General features: G+C 38.8%; 1 protein-coding gene across 9 annotated transcripts; it reads right to left on the bottom strand.

The window, feature by feature from the left end:
• Positions 1-7,940: 7,940 nt before the first annotated feature.
• LOC132842830 (NLR family CARD domain-containing protein 3-like) lies at positions 7,941-24,392 on the bottom strand. 9 transcript variants are annotated; one of them, XM_060865722.1, is made up of 12 exons: positions 24,318-24,376; positions 23,700-24,019; positions 21,316-21,426; positions 20,924-21,034; positions 20,532-20,642; positions 20,140-20,250; positions 19,673-19,727; positions 19,317-19,521; positions 16,797-18,573; positions 12,913-13,086; positions 10,067-10,243; positions 7,941-9,915 (listed from the first exon to the last, which is right to left on the bottom strand). In XM_060865722.1, the coding sequence occupies exons 2-12, from the start codon at positions 23,750-23,752 to the stop codon at positions 9,879-9,881; spliced, it is 2,922 nt and encodes a 973-aa protein (XP_060721705.1). In that variant the 5' UTR covers positions 23,753-24,019; positions 24,318-24,376; the 3' UTR covers positions 7,941-9,878. The 9 variants fall into 9 exon arrangements, with proteins under 9 accessions (XP_060721705.1, XP_060721711.1, XP_060721706.1 ...); XM_060865728.1 differs by having other exon boundaries at positions 23,939-24,019; positions 24,318-24,371; XM_060865723.1 differs by lacking the exon at positions 24,318-24,376 and having other exon boundaries at positions 23,700-23,808; positions 23,939-24,311.
• Positions 24,393-25,495: the final 1,103 nt, after the last annotated feature.

Raw genomic sequence — 25,495 nt, 5'->3', positions numbered from 1 at the left:
GGCCAAATCATCATCGATGCCTTTGTTGTGTCCATGGCAAAGGAGCCAGAGGTGTCAAGTAAAGAAGTACAAATACTTTGTTACCTTACTTAAGTAGAAATTTTGAGTATCTATACTTTAATGGAGTAATTATTTTTTAGCAGACTTTTTACTTCTACTCCTTAAATTTTCACGCAATTATCTGTACTTTCTACTCCTTACATTTTAAAAATAGCCTCGTTACTCCTATTTCATTTCGGCTTGTTTTTATTTCTGCTTGTCATCATTCAAAATAAACTTAACAAGATAAATCGAGCCATCCGGAAAGAGTGAATTTGATTGTGGTTGGATGAGAAGTAAAAACATAAACAGGGCTCTCAAGTTTTGAAGACAGCAAGCGTGACATCTCCAAACCCCACCACACACACAAACACACCCTAAAACAGCTTTAAAGGGATAGTTCGCCCAAAAAGAAAAAGTCTGTCATCATTTTCTCATCCTCATGTTGTTTTGAATCTGTATGAATTTCTTTATTCTGATGAACACAAATGAAGATATTTTGATAAATGTTGGTAAGTACACAGTTGACGGTACCATTGAATCCCATCGTATTTGTTTTTCCTATTATGGAAGTCAATGGTTACAATCAGCTGTGTGCTTATCATCATTTATCAAAATATCTTCTTTTGTGTGCAATTTCTATGGAGACAGTGAAATGAGTTTGAATTGAGTTTAAAATGAAATTTAATGACACACAAACACACACAATCCAATACACAATTACAATACTGTCATACAGTATGGTCTAAATTGTCCTGATTTTTGTTTTTATTCCACAGGCCTTGACTACATCAGAAACCACTTGGACTGTCAGGCAGAGAATCACATCAGTGAGGGCTCCCAATCGTCTGAGGAAGAGGACTTCTTTTCCTCCTTGAAGAAGACCAGTCCTCTTGAAACGACCCAGCAGTTGGATGCATACCTGGGGTGCCCAGGAGACACAGTAGAGGTACTGAAGTCCTTCCCAGCTGTGTGCCAGCTATCACTTAAGCTTAATACGGCACTCCCTGCCTCAGCAGCCTGTGAAAGACTGTTTAGGGTTGCAGGGCTGATCTTCAGGCCAAGAACTTTGAGAACCAGCTGCTTTTGCAATTGATTGCAATTTTGCAATCAAAGCCTATTGGTAACTCTTTGTCACATGTTCTGTGCTTAACTGATGTTGATTACCCTGTTGTTGTTTGAGTCCAATGTGTTTGTTTCAATAAAGGTTATTGATGACATGCCTCTGAAGTTTGACTTTTTGCACCATTACAATACTTATAACCAACTAGTCATATCTTCTGCTCCATGAAACACAGCTCAGTAGTACACATATATGGTTCTTTAATGTATTTGTTTTGCCCTAAAATGTGTTCTTTTTTAATGGGCATATACAGTATGCGGCTGAAACAGGTAGCCTAGTGCATCCCAAATTTTCCAACATTATCATTTTAATATAACATTATAGTCATTATGGCTTTTATGTTTTTTTGAGGAGGTGGGGTAATGCACAATAACCCCTGTGGCACAGCCTAAGCTTTTGTCCTTAATGGCATTTTTTCCTTGCATTACGTTTATACTTTTAAGTAGTTTTGAAACCAGTACTTTTCCACTTTTACTTGAGTAAAAAGCTTGAGTTGATACTTCAACTTCTACAGAAGTCTTTTTTGAAACCCTAGTAGCTATACTTCTACCTGAGTAATTAATGTGAATACTTTTGACACCACTTATTATTGTGTTATTTCAACTAGGTGATTCACCTAGAGCTTTGGATATTACAAGGAGCCTTGCTGGAATGATTGCAAAGGACCTGAAACCTCTCTCTGTGATTTAATTAAACGGGATGAAGACCAACATTCCTCTTTCTAAGCAAGCTTGATACACATGGGAAACACTGCATCATCACAGATTTTACTCTAGAAACCAAAAACAAGGTGAGACTATTGAGGCATTCATCAGTGATCTCAGAATTAAAGCTAAAAGTTGTCAATTTGGAGAACTGACTTATGAGCTGATCTGTGATAGGATAGTATGTGGCATCAACAGTGAAAGCTTAAGGAAAGTACTGTTGAGAGACAGTGATCTAACGCTAACTAAAGCCGTCTCAATTTGTCGCATACATGAAATGACAGAGGAAAATAAAACGTTGGCAATACCTCAAACTGCTACTAATGTGGACGCAAAACATCCAAATTCCAGCAGGAGGCGCAAACACACAAGACATAAACAAAGAACAGAGCAAGACGATTCACCAACCATAACCAATTGTAGAAACTGTGGAAGCAATCATGCAGCAAAGAAAGAGAAATGCCCAGCTTTTGGACAACTGCAAGAAAATGAATCATTACAAGAAATGTTGCAAAGCACGCAGTCAGTTTGGTCAGAAGAAATTCAGTCCTAGGAAGGGGTACGTGAACTCGAAGTAGATAAACCCCTTGACCATGATGACACTTTTTATGTTGATGGCATCGAATTTGACAAGTTTGTCAACACCGTTAACCCTCAAATGCCAGGGTTGGAGGAGGGATTTGTCACTTTACACATAAACAAAACTCCAATGGAAGTGACCGTTGACACTGGGGCAAAATATAACGTAATGTCACAAATGATTTTCGAACAAATTGCCAACAACGAATTGACCAGTGAAGCAATCAAAGACACCTAACCTTGTAGCTTATGGTGGAAGTAAAATCGAATCAGAAGGCTTAGTGACATTGCAGTGTGGCCTAAATGGGCAAAATCATTCACTTCCATTCTTCTTGGTGAATCAACACTGCCAACTGCTGCTCGACATGGGTATCATTACTATCAGCCAAGATGTGCATCATGTCAGTATGTAGGGCAGCACTGAAGACATTCTCACTGAGTCCAAAGACTTGTTCACTGACGAGCTTGGAGAACTCCCGATAACATTCTATGACAATGGACCCCAGCGTACAGCCTGTAGTCTGCCCTGCTCATCGCATTCCACTTGCAATGCAAAGCCGTGTCAAAGCAGAGCTGGACCGCATGGAGAGCCTTGGCGTCATAACGGCGATCTCAGAGCCGACGGATTGGGTCTCGTCCATGGTGGCTACACATAAAAAGGACAGACAAGAAATCAGGCTGTGTATCAACCCAAAAGATCTCAACTCTGCCTTAAAAAGACCACATCACCTAATGCGAAGAGTAGAGGAAGTGGCATCCCATATGTCGGGAGCAACTGTATTTTCAGTGCTGGATGCAAAGAACTCTTTCCGGCAGAATCGCTTAGACCACAAGTCCTCAATGATGACCACATTTAGCACCCCATTTGGGTGCTATAGATTTCTTTGTATGCCTTTTGGCATAAACTCTGCAAACGAAGTGTTCCAGCGCTCGATGGAGCAGTTATTTTCAGGGTATCCCTGTGCAAATATTGTTGACGACATCATTGTCGGAGGTCACAACATTGCTGAACACGGCATTAATTTGAAAAGAGTGTTAAACAGAGATAAACCATGTTAAATGTAAATTTACCTGGATCAAGTCATCTATGCGAGACACATCTTTACAAGTGAAGGCCTGAAAGCTGATCCTTCCAAGACAAAAGCAATCTCTGAGATGCCAGTCCCCAAGGATGTCCCTTTCCTCGGAATGGTAAATTATCTGGGGAAATTTATACCAAACTTCAGCGACATTGCCGCACCCCTCAGAAAGCTGACACACAAAGAGACTGCATGGCGCTGGTACCAGCAACACCAAAATGCATTTGAAACCCTAAAGTCATGTTTGTCCACCCCACCTGTCTTAGCATACAATGATGTGAAGAAGTCGGTTACACTAACCTGTGATGCCTCATGTTTCGGGCTTGGTGCTGCTTGCATGCAGGAGGGCAGACCAGTTGCGTATGCGTCTCGCACACTCACAGACACAGAGACACGATATGCTCAGATAGAAAAGGAGCTGATAGCTGTCATGTTTGCCTGTACTAAGTTGTGTATGGAAAACCAACATTCGTTGAAACGGACCACCAACCCCTGGTGACCATTCTAAAGAAACCAATCCACACTGCCCCTGCAAGACTACAAAGAATGTTGCTCAGGTTACAGTGCTATGACATCACTCTGGTGTACAGGAAAGGTACTGTAAGCACATGTATCTTGCAGACACTCTATCTTGAATGCAGAAGTCCCTCCAGACACCATTTGAGGTCATGTCTGTCAATTACATCTCGACTGCCCGACTGGAGGAACTCAGAAAGCATACAGCAGAGGATGAGGTGCTACAGGATCTCAGCACTATGATTCAAAGAGGATGGCCAACTAAAGAACATAGCTTGTGCCCTGCTGTGCATCCATACTTTCCTTACAGAGATGAGCTTGCTGTGGAAGATGGAATAGTGATACTAGTCTATAATGAATGTAACTTAACATTAACTTTAAATTAACTTACAGGTAACATAGAGATCACATTTTTTAATTTCTACTGTACTGAATTATTTCCTTCTTTCAGCTTGTGAAACACAACTCCATCTGGTTGTTTACACCATTTCACTGTGATCTTCTCTGTCTCCAAATGATCCTTCAGTTTCTGGTTAATCTGAAAAACAGAACAAGACTTTTATTACTAAATAATGCAGGATAGAGACTCACCTGTAGAAAATGATACAGAAACTGAACTGAGTTTTCAGTTGCATCTCTCAAACTGGCCAAGTCTGTGTGATGCTGTCTACAGTAAGTCTGGGTTTCAAGCCATATCAAAGTAGTAGAAATGTAAATGTACCTCTGATTTCCAGTATAACTGTCTGTGAGAATAAAAAACACATGATGATTCATAGGTTCATGGTAGTATTAAGTATAAAGTAACATTTAGACAATTTTAATAGAAAGTATACAGATTACTGTACAGTATAGAACATTAAATCCCTTAAAGAAAAGTTCTCAAAAGTTGCTGAAAAAAACAGCAAGAAAATGACAAAAATGTAAACCTGGGTAGACTGAAGAAGTAAGTATTTCCCCAATGTCTGAAATGTGCTATAAATAATTCTGTTAAATATTTTTCCCAGTTCAATCCAATAAGTATATTAAAAACACACTCTTCAGAATTTTTATTACAAAACAACATTCTCTACTGACAAATAGGAAATTGATCAATATTTAGATTCTTTCCATCAAAACAGACAGAGGGGTTTGACTGAGTACAGCTCACATCCATCCAACCCACGTTATTAATCACACCATTCTCCTCATGTCCACCACTATTGTCGGGTTGACCTGATTTCCAACTGACACATTCCCTGTGGACCAGTGCCAGCTGTTGATGTCATTCCACAGTCCAATCCAAGCACTGGAACTGAATTGTTGTCTCTGTGCTTCATTCTGAAGCCGGACCATGTTGTCATTACTGTCGATGATAGCCAGGTCAGTGTGTGTGGCTCTGCAGTAAGCCTGAGCATCACTCCAGTTTTTCCCCTGCTGGATCAGATAGTACTGACGAGGGATAGACAGGACAAGAGGAACAAAACCTATGGATAAATTTGAAACATTTTATTTCTTTATTTTAATTGACTCTTTCATAATTTTCAATTATTTAATTGTGCAACTTCAAAATGAACATTTTCATCATGAAACAACTTTTTTGATCTCAGATTTGTCTTTATTACAAAATATAAAATTCTGAATTTTATTGAGGAAGCTATCATTTTAAATCAGCAGCTCACCTAAAACTTACACCTAAAGTGCACACACGCAGACACACACACACATCTCTCACCTGTGAAAAACAGGAGTACAGTATAAAGAGACACTGCTGATCCATTACTGATGTGTAGATAAACTCACTAAGACAAAAGAAATGTGATTAAAATCCCTCAGCAGTTCTGAAGATCCATTAAAGAAACAAATATTTTATCTCCTGTTAAACTGCAAAAACAAAACCCAGAACTTTTTATACTCTTACATAATCTGGTTTATTCTTTCATGGAATAAAACACAAATTAATAGAGCAGAAACACCACAGACATTACTTAAAGAACCTGAGAGAAATACAGTGTCAGCTTGACTTGATGAAAGAGATGACGTGTAGAAAAATTATTTTCAATGTTACCCTTTCTGGTATCTGATTAATGTAACTGACAATGCATGATTAAAGTCTTCATTTTTGACAGAGAACTCATTCACACACACAAACATAACAGTTTGACATACAGTCAATGTCTATCCTTGTTGCTTCTCTGCATTTTTGCCCTGACCAGGAAGCTGCAGGATCCACATGATTGTGGCTAGGGTAGGCAAGACCCAAATTTGCCCATTGTTGCCACCGGCTTAGTGGAACATTATGATTTCTGACTTTGATGAATTCTGACAAACCTAAAAAGATACAACTGAACCCATCATGACTGGTCAGTACATAATGGCATCAATGTAAACACTGGAATAAATAAGCACAGTACTATAATTAGTAAATAAGACTATATTATTGAAACATTGTCAGCAAAGGGTATGAAAAGTGCTGACACTGTCTATTTGTACTCCTGATTGTCTATAAATTCCCCAATGGCCTGTACATTGTGGGCAGTTGAGAATTATGCCCGCTGCAGAGATGCTCTGAGATCTTGAAATTCAAGACTCCCCAATGTCATCAGAAAAGTGGAGAAAGACAAACCTGACAATACAAAGATATTGAGTCAAAGCTGACAATATCTTTTAACAACAGCCTGAACTTTAGAAACAGGTACGGTCATTTTCTCCCACTATATGCTCAATCAACTGTAGGAGTCACAAGAGGGTCAAATTCTCTTGGCCATTTCTTTCTATTCTCCCCTTATTTGTGTAGCATTGTGGAGGGACCATTACCTGTATATTTATCATTCTGGTTTCTATTTGAGTGTACACTGTGAAATTGGATGCCTTTGCTTTCTGGTGATTTGTTATGTCATGTCAAGTCAAGTCAAGTCAAGTCAAGTCAAGTCAAGTCAAGACGCTTTTATTGTCATTTCAACCATATATAGCTGTTCCAGTACATAGTGAAATGAGACGTTTCTCCAGGATCAGGGTGCTACATAAAACAAAGACAGGGCTAAGGACATAAGTAGTCTTAATTATAAGTAGACTGTGCAACCTGGTGCAAACAGTGCAGGACAAGACAAACAAGACAGACAAGACAGTGCAGGACAAAAGACAGTGCAGACACAAAGTTACAAGACAATACAAAAAGTACAAAAAATGCAATACACAAAAGACAATAAACAGTATTGAATCCGGAGAGGTCGCTGCGTGCTACTGCCGTGCCGCCATCTTGGAATGCCTACGTCTCTTTGTGTTACCAGTGTCTCCTGAGTTACTTACTTTGACATAGTGGTCTAGAATATTTTTGAAAAAATTGTATGTTAATTGTAACCCAGATACATTCACTGGTGTTGTTTTAATGCGTAAACAAATTGTTTGAGTTAAATATAAGTTTATAAAGTTTTATAATTAAATTCATTGGCCAGCAATGAGTGATGTAGCAAGGTCATGTGACATCTTGATGGGGTAACAGTAATTAAAACAAGTTCATTATTTGTTTAATGCTTTTAGTATGAATGGTTTAAATATGCTGGTAAAAATTATTTTAAAAGAATTTGTATTTTGTTTGTAAGTTTAATTAATTTATGTGATGATGAATCATGTGATGATGCATGCTGGGTGTGCACATGCATGGAGAGAGCGTGAGAGAGAGGAAGAGTTGGAAAGAGAGCTGCTGAACTTAAAATGGTCAATGTACGATCTGTGCTTTGATAAGTGTAACACCTCTAATTAGGTGTTCAACCTGAACACTCAGTGTAGCGTTAGTTTCTGTTCGGAGTTGAAGGAAACATCGGAAAGAAGTTGAACAGAGACTTAAGTTGCTGTTTATAATATAATAAATTATATTATATAAATTACCAAAAGAAAAGACACAAAGTAGAATTTCTAGGTAAGCGTATTTGTATATTTACAGATATAAATAATAGTTACAGCTGACAGTACACTGGCGTCTCTTCAAGATAGGCCCAGGTCAAAATAATAAACAAAAAGGTCTAATAGTAAGGTAACTATCCTTACCTGAAAGCAAAGAAAAGAAAAATACAATGGAACTTCCCTAACTCCCTACCAAAACACACAGGGGAAAAAGGAACCCACTCCCAAAGAAAAGAAGCAGCCACACGCCTACTGCCAGTGAAACAGTGAACAATATACAGTGATATATATTTACAAAGTGTAAACACAGCAACAATTCCAAGGGGAAACCAAGCTCAGAGTCAGAAACAGGCAGAAGTCAAAACCGGAACAAGAACTATCACACCACAATCAACCACCACTACTAACACCCTCCTCCTCCTCCTTCTTCTGCTTTCTCTTTATTAGTGATGATTAGTGATGATGTCATCGTATGGGGCAGGATAAGGGCAGGCTAGGGCAGGCTGGAAACTCTGGCCAGGAATAAACCTGCACACAGACATATACAAGAACACAATACAATACACCCGTTTCATGGGTTGTAACATGATGGACTGGCAGATAGCTAGCTCAACTAGCAGGGACTAAGTTTGGCAAAAGAGAACACAGTGAAGCATCCAGGTTCTGTCTGTCTTAAGTTAAGTGATATAAAAACAAGATGCAACGAAGATAAAAAATGTCATGAAGAAATTAAAGAAAAATAGATCAACTACACAAAAAAGAAGAGTTCAGGAATGGATTAGGGAGTGAAGTTTATATTTGTTTTAAGTGAATTTTAATAAAGATTTTACAAGTGTTTGGTGAAAAGGGATTGAAAAGAAGACACTTTTAAAGGAAAATAAATGAATCATTATCACAACTGTGAGTCGATCATCTGTGCAGAAACAAATTTGAGATAAAAACTAGATTTGCAAAGTTCGTCGCGACAAACTTTGATGTTGGCTTTGACAATGCAAGTATTCGCAAAGGCCAGTGCTTTTTGGAGGCGAGTGGACATAAGGGACAGTGTTACTTTTGGAAGCAAGTAGACAGAAAGGTAGGGTGGCAAAACATTTGGAGGTAAGTGGAGACAAGCATGTGACATCATCCGAATACTCTTGAGGAAGTTCCCCACATTGGGCTGAGTATTTTAATATGTCACATGTCCATGTTGTGCCAATTATTTTTTTCATGTGATGTCACGTGACATGACCAGAATACACGTGAGGCAGTTCTCTTCATTGTGCTGAGTGTTTTGATATGTCACATGTCCATGTTGTAAAAAGTTTTTTGATTTTGCATATTTTGGGGGCGGGGCTGCAGCACAACCGGAAGGCCAGTCGGTACACCAATTTAAAACTTTGTTCAGAGTATCACCCTAAAGGAGCTGGCCGAGTTTGGTGTAGATAGTTCAAAAGCTTGCCGAGTTATAAACCTCCAAAATTTATAATGGGATTCTATGGGAAAAAAGGCCACTTTGAGACCCGGTACCAGAAGTACCAGAACTCGGATCGCTTAGAAAAGTAATAGCAACAAACAACAAATTTGGTGCATGTGGCTCGAAAGCCCTAGGAGGAGTTACTCTTGATAATTTTTGTCTAAGCTTAAATAGGAAAACAGAATGTTGGCTTTAAAGAGGTAAAACTAATCTATAAACATCTCCAACACATGAATGTGTATTTGTGTAATCAGTGTAATGATGTGATGATATATCTGTGTTGTGTGTAGATGGTTTTGACTTTGGATTATAAAATATGTTAAAGTGTGAAGTTGTAGCTGAGTGGATAAAAGGATGTGATCAGTCACAGTTATTGTTATGGATCTTCTACATCTGAATATGAATGATTCAGCTCCCAAACTGCTGGAAATGTGGGACGTGTTCTAATGCTTCACCACCATAACTGATTTATCCTGGAAAAAAGGTCTGAGGAGAGACTCCTGTCATACATCAGACCTGGTGAGTTTCTTATAATTAATGCTGAAAAACACAACAGGAAAGAATTACAGACAAATTTAAACACATATGAACAACAGAAGCATAAATACACACACTAGATGTAACATTTTCTAGCACACAGTGAATATTATTCAATATCATACAGTAAAAAGACAGTAAGTCAGTAACTCACTGTAGTGTCTCCAGTTTACAGTGTGGATCCTTCAGTAGATCAGAGAGCAGCTTCACTCCTGATTCTCCTGCATTATTATTGTACAGATCCAGTTCTTTCAGGTGTGAGGAGGAGTTTGACCTCAGAGCTGAAGCCAGAGCAGCACAACCTTCATCTGTAATACTGCAGTTCCATATCCTGCAAGAAAGAAAACCTTCTCACACTTAACACACAATTACAGTTACCGCAGGGGAGAACTGGAGTGCTGTAGTGTTTATTAAAAGTCTATAAAAAGAAACACGTCTCTTTATTTCTAGCAGATTTTCATACAGTGTGTTCAGCAGCTCTGGGGAAAATTCTGCTGGAGAACATTTACACATTTACACACTGTCCTTTACTGCTTCATTACTGTGTGTTCAGTGTGTAGATCTGTGTACATTGTGCACACTTTGTGTTACAAACATTTTCAGGAATATTTCTGCTCCCTTTGAACAACAGAAACAGGTCTATAAAATGGTAGCAGCTCCATTGACTCACTGTAAATATGAGTAGTATTGTGTGTGTGTGTGTGTGTGTGTGTGTGTGTGTGTGTGGGAGTATTTACACAGAGAATTCTCTTTGTTGGGAAACACCTGAGCTGACAGAAGATTTTGAGCACACTGTTAGAGCTATTTAGAGACCAGTGTGATGTTTCTGGACGAGAAAAGCTGGTTTATTAATTACTTCTTTTTGTCACAACATCTTTATTTAAAATGCTGTTCAACACTTTAGTATGACTAGAGTATTAGTATGTTAATAAATGTGTGTGTAATGTTCTGATCTACACACTGTGGAAGTTTATATATAAGAGTCACTGTGTAATCAAAAGCTAATTAACAAACTATTAACAAACTTACATGCTTGAATGAAATATCTGACTGGATGTCACATAACTTTCTACAGTTAAACCAGGATAAAATGGAGATATTAATTGTAGGAGATCAAGAAAAAAGAGAATACTTATTGAAAAATTAGCTAGGATACAGGTTAGAAATCTGGGTGTAATGGTCGACTATGACCTCAGCTTTGTTCCTCACATCAATAATATCTCTAAAGTCACATTTTATCATTTGAGGAACACTGAAAAATTTTGTCCATTTTAATGTAAATAAGACACAGAAAAACCATTTCTACATGCATTCATTCCAAGTAGATTAGATTAATGTAACACTATTTTATTTATTCATTACAGTTAGTACAAAATACAGCTGCTCAGTTTCTAACAGAAACTAAAAGAGAGACCATATTGTACAGGAACTGTAATGGTTACCTGTGACATCCACAATCATTTTAATATTCATTCATTCATCTTCTACCGCTTATCCGAACTACCTCGGGTCATGGGGAGCCTGTGCCTATCTCAGGCGTCATCGGGCATCAAGGCAGGATTCACCCTGGACGGAGTGCCAACCCATCGCAGGGCACACACACACACTCATTCACTCACGCAATCACACACTAGGGACAATTTTCCAGAGATGCCAATCAACCTACCATGCATGTCTTTGGACTGGGGGAGGAAACCGGAGTACCCGGAGGAAACCACCGAGGCACGGGGAGAACATGCAAACTCCACACACACAAGGTGGAGGCGGGAATCAAACCCCGACCCTGGAGGTGTGAGGCGAACGTGCTAACCACTAAGCCACCGTGCCCATCATTTTAATATAATCTCAAATATTTATTTATTATCAACAAATGCTGACTTCCTTAAGGTGAATTTTAATAAGAAGAAGCTTCAGTCAAACTGCTTTTTAGTGTCGCGTTTAGTGTCTCCCAGGATGTAGATCTTACTCTCAGTGTATATCCATCAGACAACTTCACTAAATACATTTACAAAGCAGCTTAAACACAGTGTGAGTGTGTGTGTGTGTGTGTGTGTGTGTGTGTGTGTGATATGATGGAACGAGACAGATCATTCATTCAGTTCAGATGTGAGTCTTCAACAAGAGGAGAAGGGGGCGGAGTCATGCTATGAAGAGACTGTAGCACTTTGGAGAAGTTTTATATCTGTGTATCTGTACATTTATCTACAATCTTTTAAATATTTCTCCTTACTTGAGTGTGAATGAGAGAGGTAGACCTACTGATTCTGAACAAACTGGTAATTGTTGTTCATGAATGATCTCGGTGAACAAACGAGGATCTGCTGACTCACTGATGTGGTTCATTCAGTTCACCACAAGAAGAGAAACAGGGTGGAGCAGTGCATTTAAAAAGTATGTAGCACTAAGACAAGCCTTATATGTTGTTGTGTTTTTCACAGCATAATCCACTATACATGAATGTGTAACAATGACTGATGGCTATTTTTTAAATAACTGTTCCACTGAAAGCTACTTCATACATGATAAGTAAAAATGTCTCTTACCACATTACATTCATATCCTCATTCGTGATCACTCTCTCAAATCTAACCTGAAACTTGACTCAAATATCTTCAAAATAAATAAACATTAACTTGAGTAGCTCTAGTTCTGGATTGAGTTGGAGCTTTGGGATAAACATCATATAATACCATACCAAGTTTATCAGAGCTTTTTACCTAATTTTATATATATATATATGTATATATTTGTATATACATATATATACATATATATACATATATATATATATATATATATATATATATATATACACATATATACATATTATACATAAATATTCTCATTCTATTGTATAGTTCTATAGAAATACAGAATATAAAGGTTCTATAGAAATAAATTCATGATGATTATAATTATTATTTGGCATTTATTAACATATTTAAAGTTTGTGTGTGTGCATGTGTGTGCGTGTGCATGTGTGTGTGTGCGTGTGTGTACCTCAGTATCTCCAGTGTACAGTGTGGATTCCTCAGTCCATCAGAGAGCAGCTTCACTCCTGAATCCTGCAGTTTATTGACACTCAGGTTCAGTTCTCTCAGGTTAGAGGAGTTTGAGCTGAGAACTGAGGACAGAACTCTACAGCTTTCCTCTGTCAGATTACACTTCCACAGACTAGAAGAGAAATGATGAAATATCAGAACACTGATCTCAAACACACAAACACAGCCATAATCCAGCTAAAGTTGAAGATGTAACAGAAATGTCAGTGTGTTTGTGTCACACACACAAATCAGAGGACAGAACACCACATCAGCACATTTACAGGAGCAGGGACGTCTTTCTGCACACCACAAACTCTCAGCTACAATTTATTATAAGACCATTAGGTCATGTACATAACACACACACACAGCCTACAAACACTACACTCTGATCTGTGTTCATGTTTCTACAACCAACACTGCATATAAAATGCATATAAAAGTGCATTTTAAAAATTTACAGAAAATAAAGAATTATAGAGCTGTACACTACCAGAAAATAACATGAGATGTAATGTAACATGAGATGCTAAAACAGTTGGTGTGTGTTGTTCTCTGTGCTCATATAGGTACAAATCTGTCACCTCCAGACCTCTGATTTTACACACATACTGGTTCAGGTGTTTGGTGTGGACCTGAGTACAGGTGGAGTGTTCACATACGTCCAAACACATCCAAACTAAAGAGAAAGTTAGATTTTTTAACCTTATAAATGATTCTTGATTATGATTTAATTTTTTTATATAGATGTGGAAATGTCTATCATCTATCATAAACAATGTAAATAAAGGATATTAGAAAGAACATTGTACTCTTTAATACAGATGTCACTGGTACTATTTCAACACAGCTTAGTGAACCCTTCTTTCTCGACAGAGTAAATGGGATCATGTCTTTCATGCCTCCACAACTGAGAAGTGAACGTGGGGTTTTCTTCTCAAATCTGAGCTCCTTCCCTTTTTACAGAGTGATGTCACATCAGCATGACTGCACACAGCATCATAAATAAACAAAGTCAAACTTCTTACCTTAAAATGAGTTACACTGTATATACACAAGTATTAGCTTTAGATGGATAAACATACATACATATTTGTTTGTTAAATCTAAAACACTGACTATACACATAGCAGGGAAATCAAACCCACCTTGTAGGTAAAAATCTAACACAACACTACCACTACTGTGTGATACTAGGGTTGCAAAGGGGCGGAAAGTTTCCGGTAAATTTCCGGTAAATTTCCGGAAACTTTCCACGGGAACTTAATTTGGGGAATTTTGGGAATATTTCAAATTGGAAACTTTACAGGAATTTATGGGAATTCACAGGAATTTATGGGAATTTATGGGAATTATTTGGAAATATAGGGAAATGTATATAAACTATATCATATACAAACATAAATAAACATTTTTTTGGTCATAAGCAGACATACTCTTAATAATTGTAATAAACATATTTCCCTATGATTGCTGTAAAATGAAAGCATCCCCCACCCTAGCCCTTCTAAAAAAGTTCAGGTCAAAATGTAAAATGAAGCATTTTGTCTCAAGCTTATTAGGTCTCTGCTTCAGTGGTAGTCAAGGCCTGGAAAATGGAGGTGAATCCCCACCTTAAGTGATATATGGAGGATTTTTTTTTAATTTCAGGGGGAGTGTGTGTATGTGTGGGAGGGTCATCAAATTATCTGTGCATGTGGTAACACTCCTAATTTATTGCTTATTAAGAGTTATTAGTAAGGTAGTTATTAAGTTTAGGTATTGGGTGCAGTTATGAATGTAGAATAAGGTCATGAAGAATAAGGCATTAATATGTGCTTAATAAGTACTAGTGGTATAGTACTCATGGTATCGTTTTAAACTCATGGTATCTTAAGTATGTAACCTTGTGAGCCAGCATTAATGTATTCAATGTTAGAGATTTAAGCACTTATGTACGTCACTCTGGATAAGGGCGTCTGCCAAATGCTGTAAATCTAAATGTACTAATAAATAGCCAATATTCTATTAATATTCATGCTAATAAGCAACTAGTTAAATGTCCCTAAAATAAAGTGTTACTGTGCATGTTATGGAAGAATGCAAGTAAATGCAGGGGGTTTGGCCTCAATGGCCCTCCAGTAAGCAATGTTCTGTATGCAAGTGACCGAGGAATGCAGGGTACAAATTCAACTTAAATTGCATTAAATCTTGTTGTTTTGAACAAAATTATGCTGCAAGATTTTTTTTAACTACATTTAGGTTCCTTGTTATAGGCAACTTTGCATTTTTTAAAAATTCCCAGTTTATTTCCATATATTCCCGTTAATTCCCATGGAAAGTTTCCAACCTTGAAAATTCCCGGAATTTTGCAACCCTATGTGATACACTAAAGTATTTGTGTAGGTGGGCTTCAGGTGGCTATAAGTGACATGGTACTTCCTGAAGAGTGTAGTGTATATTGTATAATACACCGTGTGGAACTAGCTTTGAACAGCACAACCTCCCCAAACCTAGCAAGGTAAGTGAGACGTCCGACTCCAAGGTAGCTGTAAAAATCACAACACATCATTTAACTTCAACAATTTAACTGTCATTATTTTCTTCTCTTAAGGAACACCCTTTAGCCCCTGTATTAAAAAATTATGTGTCAGATACAACCTTTAGAGTCAGTGCTTTAACCCAGGACTAGACAAAACTAGTTAGCACCTCTAATTCACCTCTGTAACTCAGTTATAAAACTCAACTTAAGGTGAATACAAGACCATATTCAATACAATAAAGAAAATACAACTCCACTCTTTCCAGTACGGTAAAATTCAGTATTTTGTTCCCAGTCCAATAAGGGCTCAAGTGATATCAGACCTCAGTGTCTGTAAACCTTTAAACCAATGTGTAATATTTTTTCAGTACTTAATGATGAACAGAGAACAATACCAGTCTGTTACAATGCTGTACAACAAAAATATAGATTCACTACAGCTGCTTATAAATACAAACACAGTCCACAGCTTAAAATCTCCAAAATCCACAGAAAGGTTTGAAAGAATTGACCAACACGTCTTTGTGTTCACTGTCTATTTTTACCACATCCACCATCTTCTGATGCAGTGAACCAGAAAAAACTGTGTCTATAATTCAACCACAACAGATTAACAAAAATCACGATCCAAGAACAACACTTATTTTGGGGAAATGTGTTTTACTTTTGGGGGAATTTTCATATTAAAAAAACATAAAAATGATACAAAAAGACATTTCCCCAAATAAGTGTTGTAGTATAACTATCAGGACATCAGAGATGTGTGAGCTGAATTTGGTGACAGGGTATCACAGTGAAGGTATTGACTGTTTTTGTAGTATTCGCTTTTCGGGTTTTGCACTTTGCAGACGGTCCCTTGGAATCTGTCTCTCAGTTGTCTGCACATAAAGACTTGTGTATTTGGGAAAATTGGGTTGTTGCTGCCTCTCTACATTACTATGATAGAAAAGAGGTGTTATTTGTGTAGTACCAGCGTTTAACTCAGGAGTTATTGACTCAGGAATTTCGAATCTGTGAATATGAATGTGTGTCACTTTTGCTTGTTTGTTTATCTGCAATCGAATTGTTCTTCCCTTCAGCTAAGATAAAGACACATTTCTTTCCATTAGTTGCCTGGGTTACGTATGTATGTGTGGGCGGAGCTATCAATGCAGGGGTGGGACCCATTTGGATCAGGGGCGTGTTTGTTTTGGTGATTTCAAATGTCAACATTGGCTTTCAAACATCGTGCACCCCACCTTTAATCCAAACAGAGCAGTTCAGTGTTACATTAAAATAACAAACCATGCAGTAATACATTTATAAATAAAAATACTCACTCAGCTTTTCTGGAGGCTTTGACCACTGGCAACAGCCTCAGAAGACCTTCATCTGATGGATCATATTTAGTCAAATCAAACACATCCAGCTCCTGTTCTGAGTTCAGTAACACAAACACCAGAGCTGACCACTGAGCAGGAGAGAGTCTGGTTCCACTGAGACGGCTGTCACCTCTTCTGTTCAGGTAAGTTTGTACTTCCTGCACTAGAGAATCATCATTCAGTTCATTCAGACAGTGGAACAGATTGATGGATTTCTCTAGAGATGGATTCTCCCTGATCTTCTCCTTGATGTACGCCACTGTTTCCTGTTTGTTGTGATATCTGAATCCTGTCTGCGGCATTAAGTCTCGTAAGAGAGTCTGATTGGACTCCCGTGAGAGACCCAAAAGGAAGCGGAGGAACAGGTCCAGGTGTCCATTCTCACTCTGTAAGGCCTTGTCCACTGAACTCCTGAGGAGATCAGACATGCTGGGGTTTTTAAAGAAATTAAAAGGTCCAGTACTTTGCTTCACAAGTACATTTGTCTTTTTAAAAATAAAGCAGAAAAATACATATAAAGCAGCCAGAAATTCCTGAACACTCAGATGGACAAAGCTAAACACCTTCCCCAGGTGAAGCCCAGACTCCTCTCTGAAGATCTGGGTACACACTCCTGAGTATATTGACACTTCTCTGACATCAATGCCACACTCTCTCAGATCTTCCTCATAGAAGATCAGGTTTCCTTTCTCCAGCTGCTGAAAAGCCAGTTTTCCCAGTGCCCTGATACTCTCTCTGGTCTGCTGAGGATCAGGGTCACATTTCTGATGGTACTTTTGGTCCTTGTGTTTGATCTGAAAGATCAGGAAATGTGTGAACATTTGAGTCAGAGTCTTGGGGATATCTCCATCCTCAGCTTCACCCAACATTCTCTCTAGAACAGTGGCTGTGATCCAGCAGAAGACTGGGATGTGGCACATGATGTAGAGGCTTCTTGAAGACTTCAAATGTGTGATGATTTTATTGGCCAGGCTCTGATCACCGATCCTCTTCCTGAAGTACTTCTTTTTCTGAGGCTCACTGAAACCTCGTACCTCTGTTACCTGGTGTACACACTCATGGGGGATCAGGTTGGCTGCTCCTGGTCTTGTGGTTATCCAGAGGAGAGCAGAGGGAAGCAGATTTCCCTTGATGAGGTTCGTCAGCAGCACATCCACTGAGGCTGACTCTGTCACATTACACAAGCTCTCATTCTTCTGAAAATTTAGAGGAAGTCGACACTCATCTAGACCGTCAAAGATCAACACCACTTTGTAGGAGACACAGTCTATTGAGTCTAGTTTTCTTATTTCTGGGAAAAAGTGATGAAGAAGATTCATCAGACTGAGATTTTGCTGCTTCATTAGATTCAGCTCTCTAAAGGGAAGTGGAAACATGAAGATGACGTCCTGATTTGCTTTTCCGTTAGCCCAGTCCAGAATGAACTTCTGCACAGAGACTGTTTTTCCAATTCCAGCAACTCCTTTAGTCAGCACAGTTCTGATGGACTTATCTTTAAAGAGGTCATTACATTTGATGGGTTTCTCCTCTGTTGCTGGTCTCCTGGACGCTGTCTCAATCTGTCTCACCTCATGTTCATTATTGACGTCTCCACTCCAACCCTCTGTGATGTAGAGCTCTGTGTAGATCTTATTCAGAAGTGCTGAGCTTCCAGGCTGTGAGATTCCTTCATTAATTCTTTTAAACTTCTCTCTCAGCTTGGACTTCAACTTTGACTGATACACAGAGGTGATTTCTAATAAATAAAGTAATAACTAATTTAGTAACCAATAGTTTTAATGCAAAATCGTTCAAACACTGCTATTAAAAGGTGGGGTGCACGACGTTTTGGTTTGAGAAATGCTTCAGAAAACAAACAAAACAAACATGTAGCCAATGAGCAGAAAGGGGCGTGTCTTGTCAATATGGGCGGAGAGAGTGTTCAGTGCGCATGTCTGACATTAGCAGAAAGCGACTGAATCATAAACATGGCGGATAAAAACGAAAAGTGAAAAAAGGCTTACGATAAGGCAAGATCAGCTTTCCAGCGCTGGAGAGAACTGAACGTCTTTCGCCTTTCACGGTACAACTCACAGTACTACAAAAACACATTTGTATTACCATAGTATTACTCATTGAGTTCATTTAATGATAAAAATATCCCCTTGGCCAGCTGCCCCAGCAGGTTCCGCCATGTTGCCTGGGTTACGTATGTATGTGTGGGGCGGAGCTATCAAAACAGGGGTGACACCCATTTGGGTTAGGGGCATGTTTGTTTTGGTGATTTCAAATGTCAACATTGGCTTTTAAACATCGTGCACCCCACCTTTAATTCCTGAATGATGTACTAAATATTATTGAAACTGGACATTGAACAGAACAGAAAAGCAGCAGATGTACATGATACCAAAATTAAATTTAAATCTAAAAGTGTTCATATCTAAAATTATCTCTCTAAAGTGAACCCGTTGGAATAAAGTCATGACTCAGAGCTCTTACGGTTGTGCAGTGTGTTAGCGAGATCTGTGTGTTTCATGTCCTTCAGGACATGCAGTGTGATCTGTAGTGCTCCCTCTCTGACACTGTGCAGATCCTCCTCATCCTCCACCTTCCTCTCAGTACGTGCTGGGTAATCTGGACTCAGGAGCTTCCTAATCCTCTTCAGCTCATTCTTTATCAGAGTGATGACATTGTGTTCCAGCTCCTGGTTAGAAACACACAGGAACAGTTCTAAAACTAAGAACTTAAATTCTGATTACTCATACAACTGATTACCCTTAATGCTGCTGCACATCAAGACATTACAAGGGATCACAACACACGTACTGCACACTTTAAAAAAATAACACACACACCTTGAATATGGAGTCCAGCTGATTTATGCTGATTTTTGATTTTCTCTTTTGTGGTCTGTGAACAAACAAAACACATCATGTAATATGGAATATATGCATTCATAGCTGCACAAATCACACACTACTAAATACAGAGACAGATATTTAACACAATACACTAATTTCAGGATTTCCTAACTGACACCAACATGTTTAGAAACAAATGTTTGAATAAATGAATAAAATATGTATATTGTCTTTTATGTCCCAGGTGTAAATGTTCTTCTGTAGCACCACAGACCCTCCAGCCCAGGGACTGCAGACTGAACTGAACTCTTAAAGCAGTTTTCCTCACTGCCAGTCCGAGAGCTGCAGCACTGCACAGTTTAGTGTTTTACTGCTTCAACACCTGATAAAGCTCATGAAGGGCTTCATAAGGTGAGTTTGATCAGGTGGAACGCTGCTGTAAAACACCTCACTATACTGACCTCACATCGGTAGAACTGTCTCTGAAGTTAATTGGAGGTCCCTTTGACGCGTCACTCTTCATGGACACACAGCTGGGTTCTGGTGAGTTTGATCTCTTTCCCTCCATCATTCTAGAATTACAACAGAAACATCACCAATAATTAATACTCGGCTATATTGTCATTAATGTCCCAGGTGTAAATGTTCTTCTGTAGCACCACAGACCCTCCAGCCCAGGGACTGCAGACTGAACTGAACTCTTAAAGCAGTTTTCCTCACTGCCAGTCCGAGAGCTGCAGCACTGCACAGTTTAGTGTTTTACTGCTTCAACACCTGATAAAGCTCATGAATGGCTTCATAAGGTGAGTTTGATCAGGTGGAACGCTGCTGTAAAACACCTCACTATACTGACCTCACATCGGTAGAACTGTCTCTGAAGTTAATTGGAGGTCCCTTTGACGCGTCACTCTTCATGGACACACAGCTGGGTTCTGGTGAGTTTGATCTCTTTCCCTCCATCATTCTAGAATTACAACAGAAACATCACCAATAATTAATACTCGGCTATATTGTCATTAATGTCCCAGGTGTAAATGTTCTTCTGTAGCACCACAGACCCTCCAGCCCAGGGACTGCAGACTGAACTGAACTCTTAAAGCAGTTTTCCTCACTGCCAGTCCGAGAGCTGCAGCACTGCACAGTTTAGTGTTTTACTGCTTCAACACCTGATAAAGCTCATGAAGGGCTTCATAAGGTGAGTTTGATCAGGTGGAACGCTGCTGTAAAACACCTCACTATACTGACCTCACATCGGTAGAACTGTCTCTGAAGTTAATTGGAGGTCCCTTTGACGCGTCACTCTTCATGGACACACAGCTGGGTTCTGGTGAGTTTGATCTCTTTCCCTCCATCATTCTAGAATTACAACAGAAACATCACCAATAATTAATACTCGGCTATATTGTCATTAATGTCCCAGGTGTAAATGTTCTTCTGTAGCACCACAGACCCTCCAGCCCAGGGACTGCAGACTGAACTGAACTCTTAAAGCAGTTTTCCTCACTGCCAGTCCGAGAGCTGCAGCACTGCACAGTTTAGTGTTTTACTGCTTCAACACCTGATAAAGCTCATGAAGGGCTTCATAAGGTGAGTTTGATCAGGTGGAACGCTGCTGTAAAACACCTCACTATACTGACCTCACATCGGTAGAACTGTCTCTGAAGTTAATTGGAGGTCCCTTTGACGCGTCACTCTTCATGGACACACAGCTGGGTTCTGGTGAGTTTGATCTCTTTCCCTCCATCATTCTAGAATTACAACAGAAACATCACCAATAATTAATACTCTGCTGTCTCAGCACTGTTAAACAATGTGTTCATCATTAAACACCAATAATTCCATATTTTTAATTCAGATCCAGACTGTACACATATTCAAACAGGAGACAGGCCTCATAATTCAGGAATTACACTGATATCAGGAGTCCTAATCACAGCTAACTGACTCAGCTGGGTCTTAAAGCCTGTAGAGTTCACTGACTCACAGTGTTGGGCAGTAACGCGTTACTAGTCACGCAGTTACTTTTGACAGTAACTAATACTCTAACGTATTACTTTTTTAAATAAAGTAACTCCGTTACCGTTACCATATGGTGCGTTTGTCCGTTACTTTTTTAAATTAATTCATTTAGGCTGAAGTGTAGCCTACAGCCTAACCTGTTTACAGCAGCGACGCATTGTAGGATTGGTGGATGCCAACCTGTAAACACGCAGACACCGCACTGTGGGCGTGTTTCAGTTTATTCATGTATGTGCGGCAGTAATGGGAGGTATTCCGAAACACTATAGCCCGCCCACACTGACAATTGATTGGTTGAATTACCGAAACAGGCCAATCAGGATTGGCCCCCTCCCTCTCTGCCGTGCGCGCGCTACAAGGTTTGGATTTGTTGATGCATTGACAAAGTGTCGCAAAATTGTAGGACATTTTAAGCACAGCCCTGCTAACACAGAGGAGCTACATCAGCAACAAACAGCAATCGGACAACAAAGAGAGCAACTGATACAGGACGTTTCAACGAGGTGGAACTCATCACTCGATATGATCACACGTCTCTTACGGAATGAAGAGGCTGTTAAGGCTACTTTGCCTAAGTGAAGCCTAAGTGATAGGCCATTGTAGCCTAAGTGATAGGCTTGTGTTAAATAAAAAAAACTGCTATTTGTTATATTGGTTCGATCTTCCTCAAACACAATCATTTTAAATGACATTTTGCAAGAAATTCTCAACTAATATTTATGTGCAATTAAATGCGATTAATTAGATTAATTAATCGCCACATCATGTAATTAATTAGATTAAAATTTTTAATCGCTTACCAGCCCTAGTTTGTATAGACGGCAACCTTAAACACTCAAAGAGCCATTTGGACCCGTTCCCACAGAAAAAAAAACACAGGGAGATACAAAACCCTTTTGACACTGCATATATCGTTTTTTACCTTTATGGAAAGTGTAGAAAAAACTGTAGTGTGTTGCATTTATGAAATCAATGAACTGCTACCGAGTAAACGAAATTTTATTTCTGCAAGCAAACAAAAATATTTTGAACAGTTTGAACTAACCTTAACAAAAAAGATGCTGGGTTGAAGGTTACTTTCAAATAAAATGTTCAATGTCTAATTGAGTCCTCTTCGTATTCATGACATCAAAATTTTAACACTTAAGTAAAGTTGGCCGCATATTCACAGATTGGAGTTTCCCGAGTCAATAACTCCTGAACTAAACGCTTTTACTACACAAATAACGCCTCTTTTTTTATAGTAGTGATTTAGAGAGGCCGCTACAACCCAATTTTCCTCAAAATCAGCTTTCCTCCGCGTTGGACAAAATACACAAGTCTCTATGTGCAGACGGCTGAGAAACAGATTCCAAGGAACCATCTGCAAAGTGCAAAAACCCGAAAAGCGAAAACTAAAAAACAGTCAATAACTTCACTTATGTACTACTGTATTTTGTCCACCGCGGAGGAAAGCTGATTTTGAGAAAAACAAAATATGACGCATATTTTGAGCGACAAAAAAATTAAACACGTTTTATTTTAATGTTACAAGAGCATAATCTTAGAATTTCATTTTTTAAAAAACTAACTAACTAAAATAAAATAAGTTTAAATTAAATATTTATTTTCCAAATCTACAGGGAGCCGCAGCAGAGGGATGAAAGAGCCACGTGCGGCTCCTGAGCCGTGGGTTGCCGACCCCTGGTATAGACCATAACGCATAAAAGGGCATTAATGGGAACATTAAAGAACGTCCTTTAAAAAAGTAACTAAAAAGTTAATTTTAACAGTAACGCGTTACTTTTTGGTGTAAGTAATCAACAAAGTAATTGAGAATTTTTGAATGAAGTAACTAGTAACCGTTACTTTTTGAATTCAGTAACGGTTACTAGTTACTATTTCTTAGTAACTAGCACAACACTGCTGACTCAAAGCTATGTTGCTCTTATGCGCCACATTACACAGTCCTTTTTACTCTTCTCTCAGTGAATGATTTCGGGTGAATGTAAAAGTAAGTCACCTTTCGTCTTTCTTTAAGTCCTGTTTTCCAGACACACTCATGTTGGAGGTCATGTCTCCTTCTCCAGATTACAGCAGGATTAAATTACGCACTGAATCAGTAGAGTTCACTTACAGGAAATAGTCACACTATCAAGTTATAAAACCTATGTACATTAAAACTTCAGTACAAACCCATAAAACTCTTCTGCATCTTGTGTCACTTCAGTGTGTTTATATATTAGAGCTTTAGATACTCACTGTGTTTTTACTCCTGAAATCTTTTATTTTTCACTCGACACAAAATGGAGCTGCTGACTTTCACTTTCATTACAGTTTATACTGCAGAGGGGGGAAGGGCAGAGACGCACGCACACGCATACAGACAGACAGACACAGTAAATATGATCAAAGCTTCGACTACTTCATCTAAATTTAGATATAACACAATCAGGCCTGTTTGGTATGAATAAAGAATATTTTCCTATAATAATAATATTTTACAGTTCAAAAAAAGTCCTTAGTTCGCCTTTTATTTGTTGTTGTCCTTGTTATAAAGTCTGTTCCTTCCACGGAAAGAAACAAAAGAAAAAAGTAGAAATAGTCCAGTCAGGTGACTGAAAGGGAAAAATATACCCACTGTGTTTTTACTCCTGAAATCTTATCTTTCAGTCGTCACATGAGCTGCTGACTTCAGAGGAAGGGAAGTTTGTTTGACACGCAGGCACGCATGCGCACACACACACATATATACAGTATATATATATATATATATATATATATATATATATATATATATATATATATATATATATATATATATACACACACACACACACACATATACGTACACACCGTGATGAGGCAAACATGGTTCAGCCAAAATAAATACACAAGACAGTTTGGTAAGTTTTTTTTATTATGTTGGCTTTTTGTAGAAGCCAACATTCATTCATTCATCTTCTACCGCTTATCCGAACTACCTCGAACTATGTCAGGCGTCATCGGGCATCAAGGGAGGATACACCCTGGACGGAGTGCCAACCCATCACAGGGCACACACACACACACACACACTCCGGACAATTTTCCAGGACAATTTTCCAGGATGCCAATCAACCTACCATGCATGTCTTTGGACTGGGGGAGGAAACCGAGAACATGGAAACTCCACACACAGAGGGAATCGAACCCCGACCCTGGAGGTGTGAGGCAAACGTGCTAACCACTAAGCCACCGTGCCCCCCTAGAAGCCAGCATTATGTTTTCCTATTTAAGCTTAGACAAATATTTATCAAGAGTAACTCCTCCTAGGGCTTTCTAGCCACATGCACAGCCCCCAAAATATGCAAAATCAAAAAACTTTTTACAACATTGACATGTCATATATAAAAACACTCAGAACAATGGGGGAACTTCCTCACAGGTATTCTGATGACGAAAAAAAAAATCAAAAATCAAAAATTAGCACAACATGGGCATGTCATATATCAAAACACTCAGCCCAATGAGGGGAATTCTCTCACGTGTATTCTGGAAATGTCACGTTACGTCACGTGAAAATCAAAAATTAGCACAACATGGACATGTGACATATCAAAACACTCAATGAGGGAAACTTCATGAGTATTCGGATGATGTCACATGCTTGTCTCCACTTGCCTCCAAATGTTTTGGCACCCTAGCTTTTTGGCAGCTTGCTTCTAAAAGTAACACTGTCCCTTATGTTCACTTGCCTCCATAAAGCACCGGCCTTTGAGAATACTTGCTTCGTCAAAGCCAACATCAAAGTTTGTAACAACAAACTTTACAAATCTA

Source organism: Tachysurus vachellii, chromosome 3 (genome assembly GCF_030014155.1).
Source record: "Tachysurus vachellii isolate PV-2020 chromosome 3, HZAU_Pvac_v1, whole genome shotgun sequence".
NCBI classification, from domain to species: Eukaryota; Metazoa; Chordata; class Actinopteri; order Siluriformes; family Bagridae; genus Tachysurus; species Tachysurus vachellii.
Note: the sequence above shows the minus strand (reverse complement) of the source record. Positions and strands in the feature narration are given on the sequence as shown.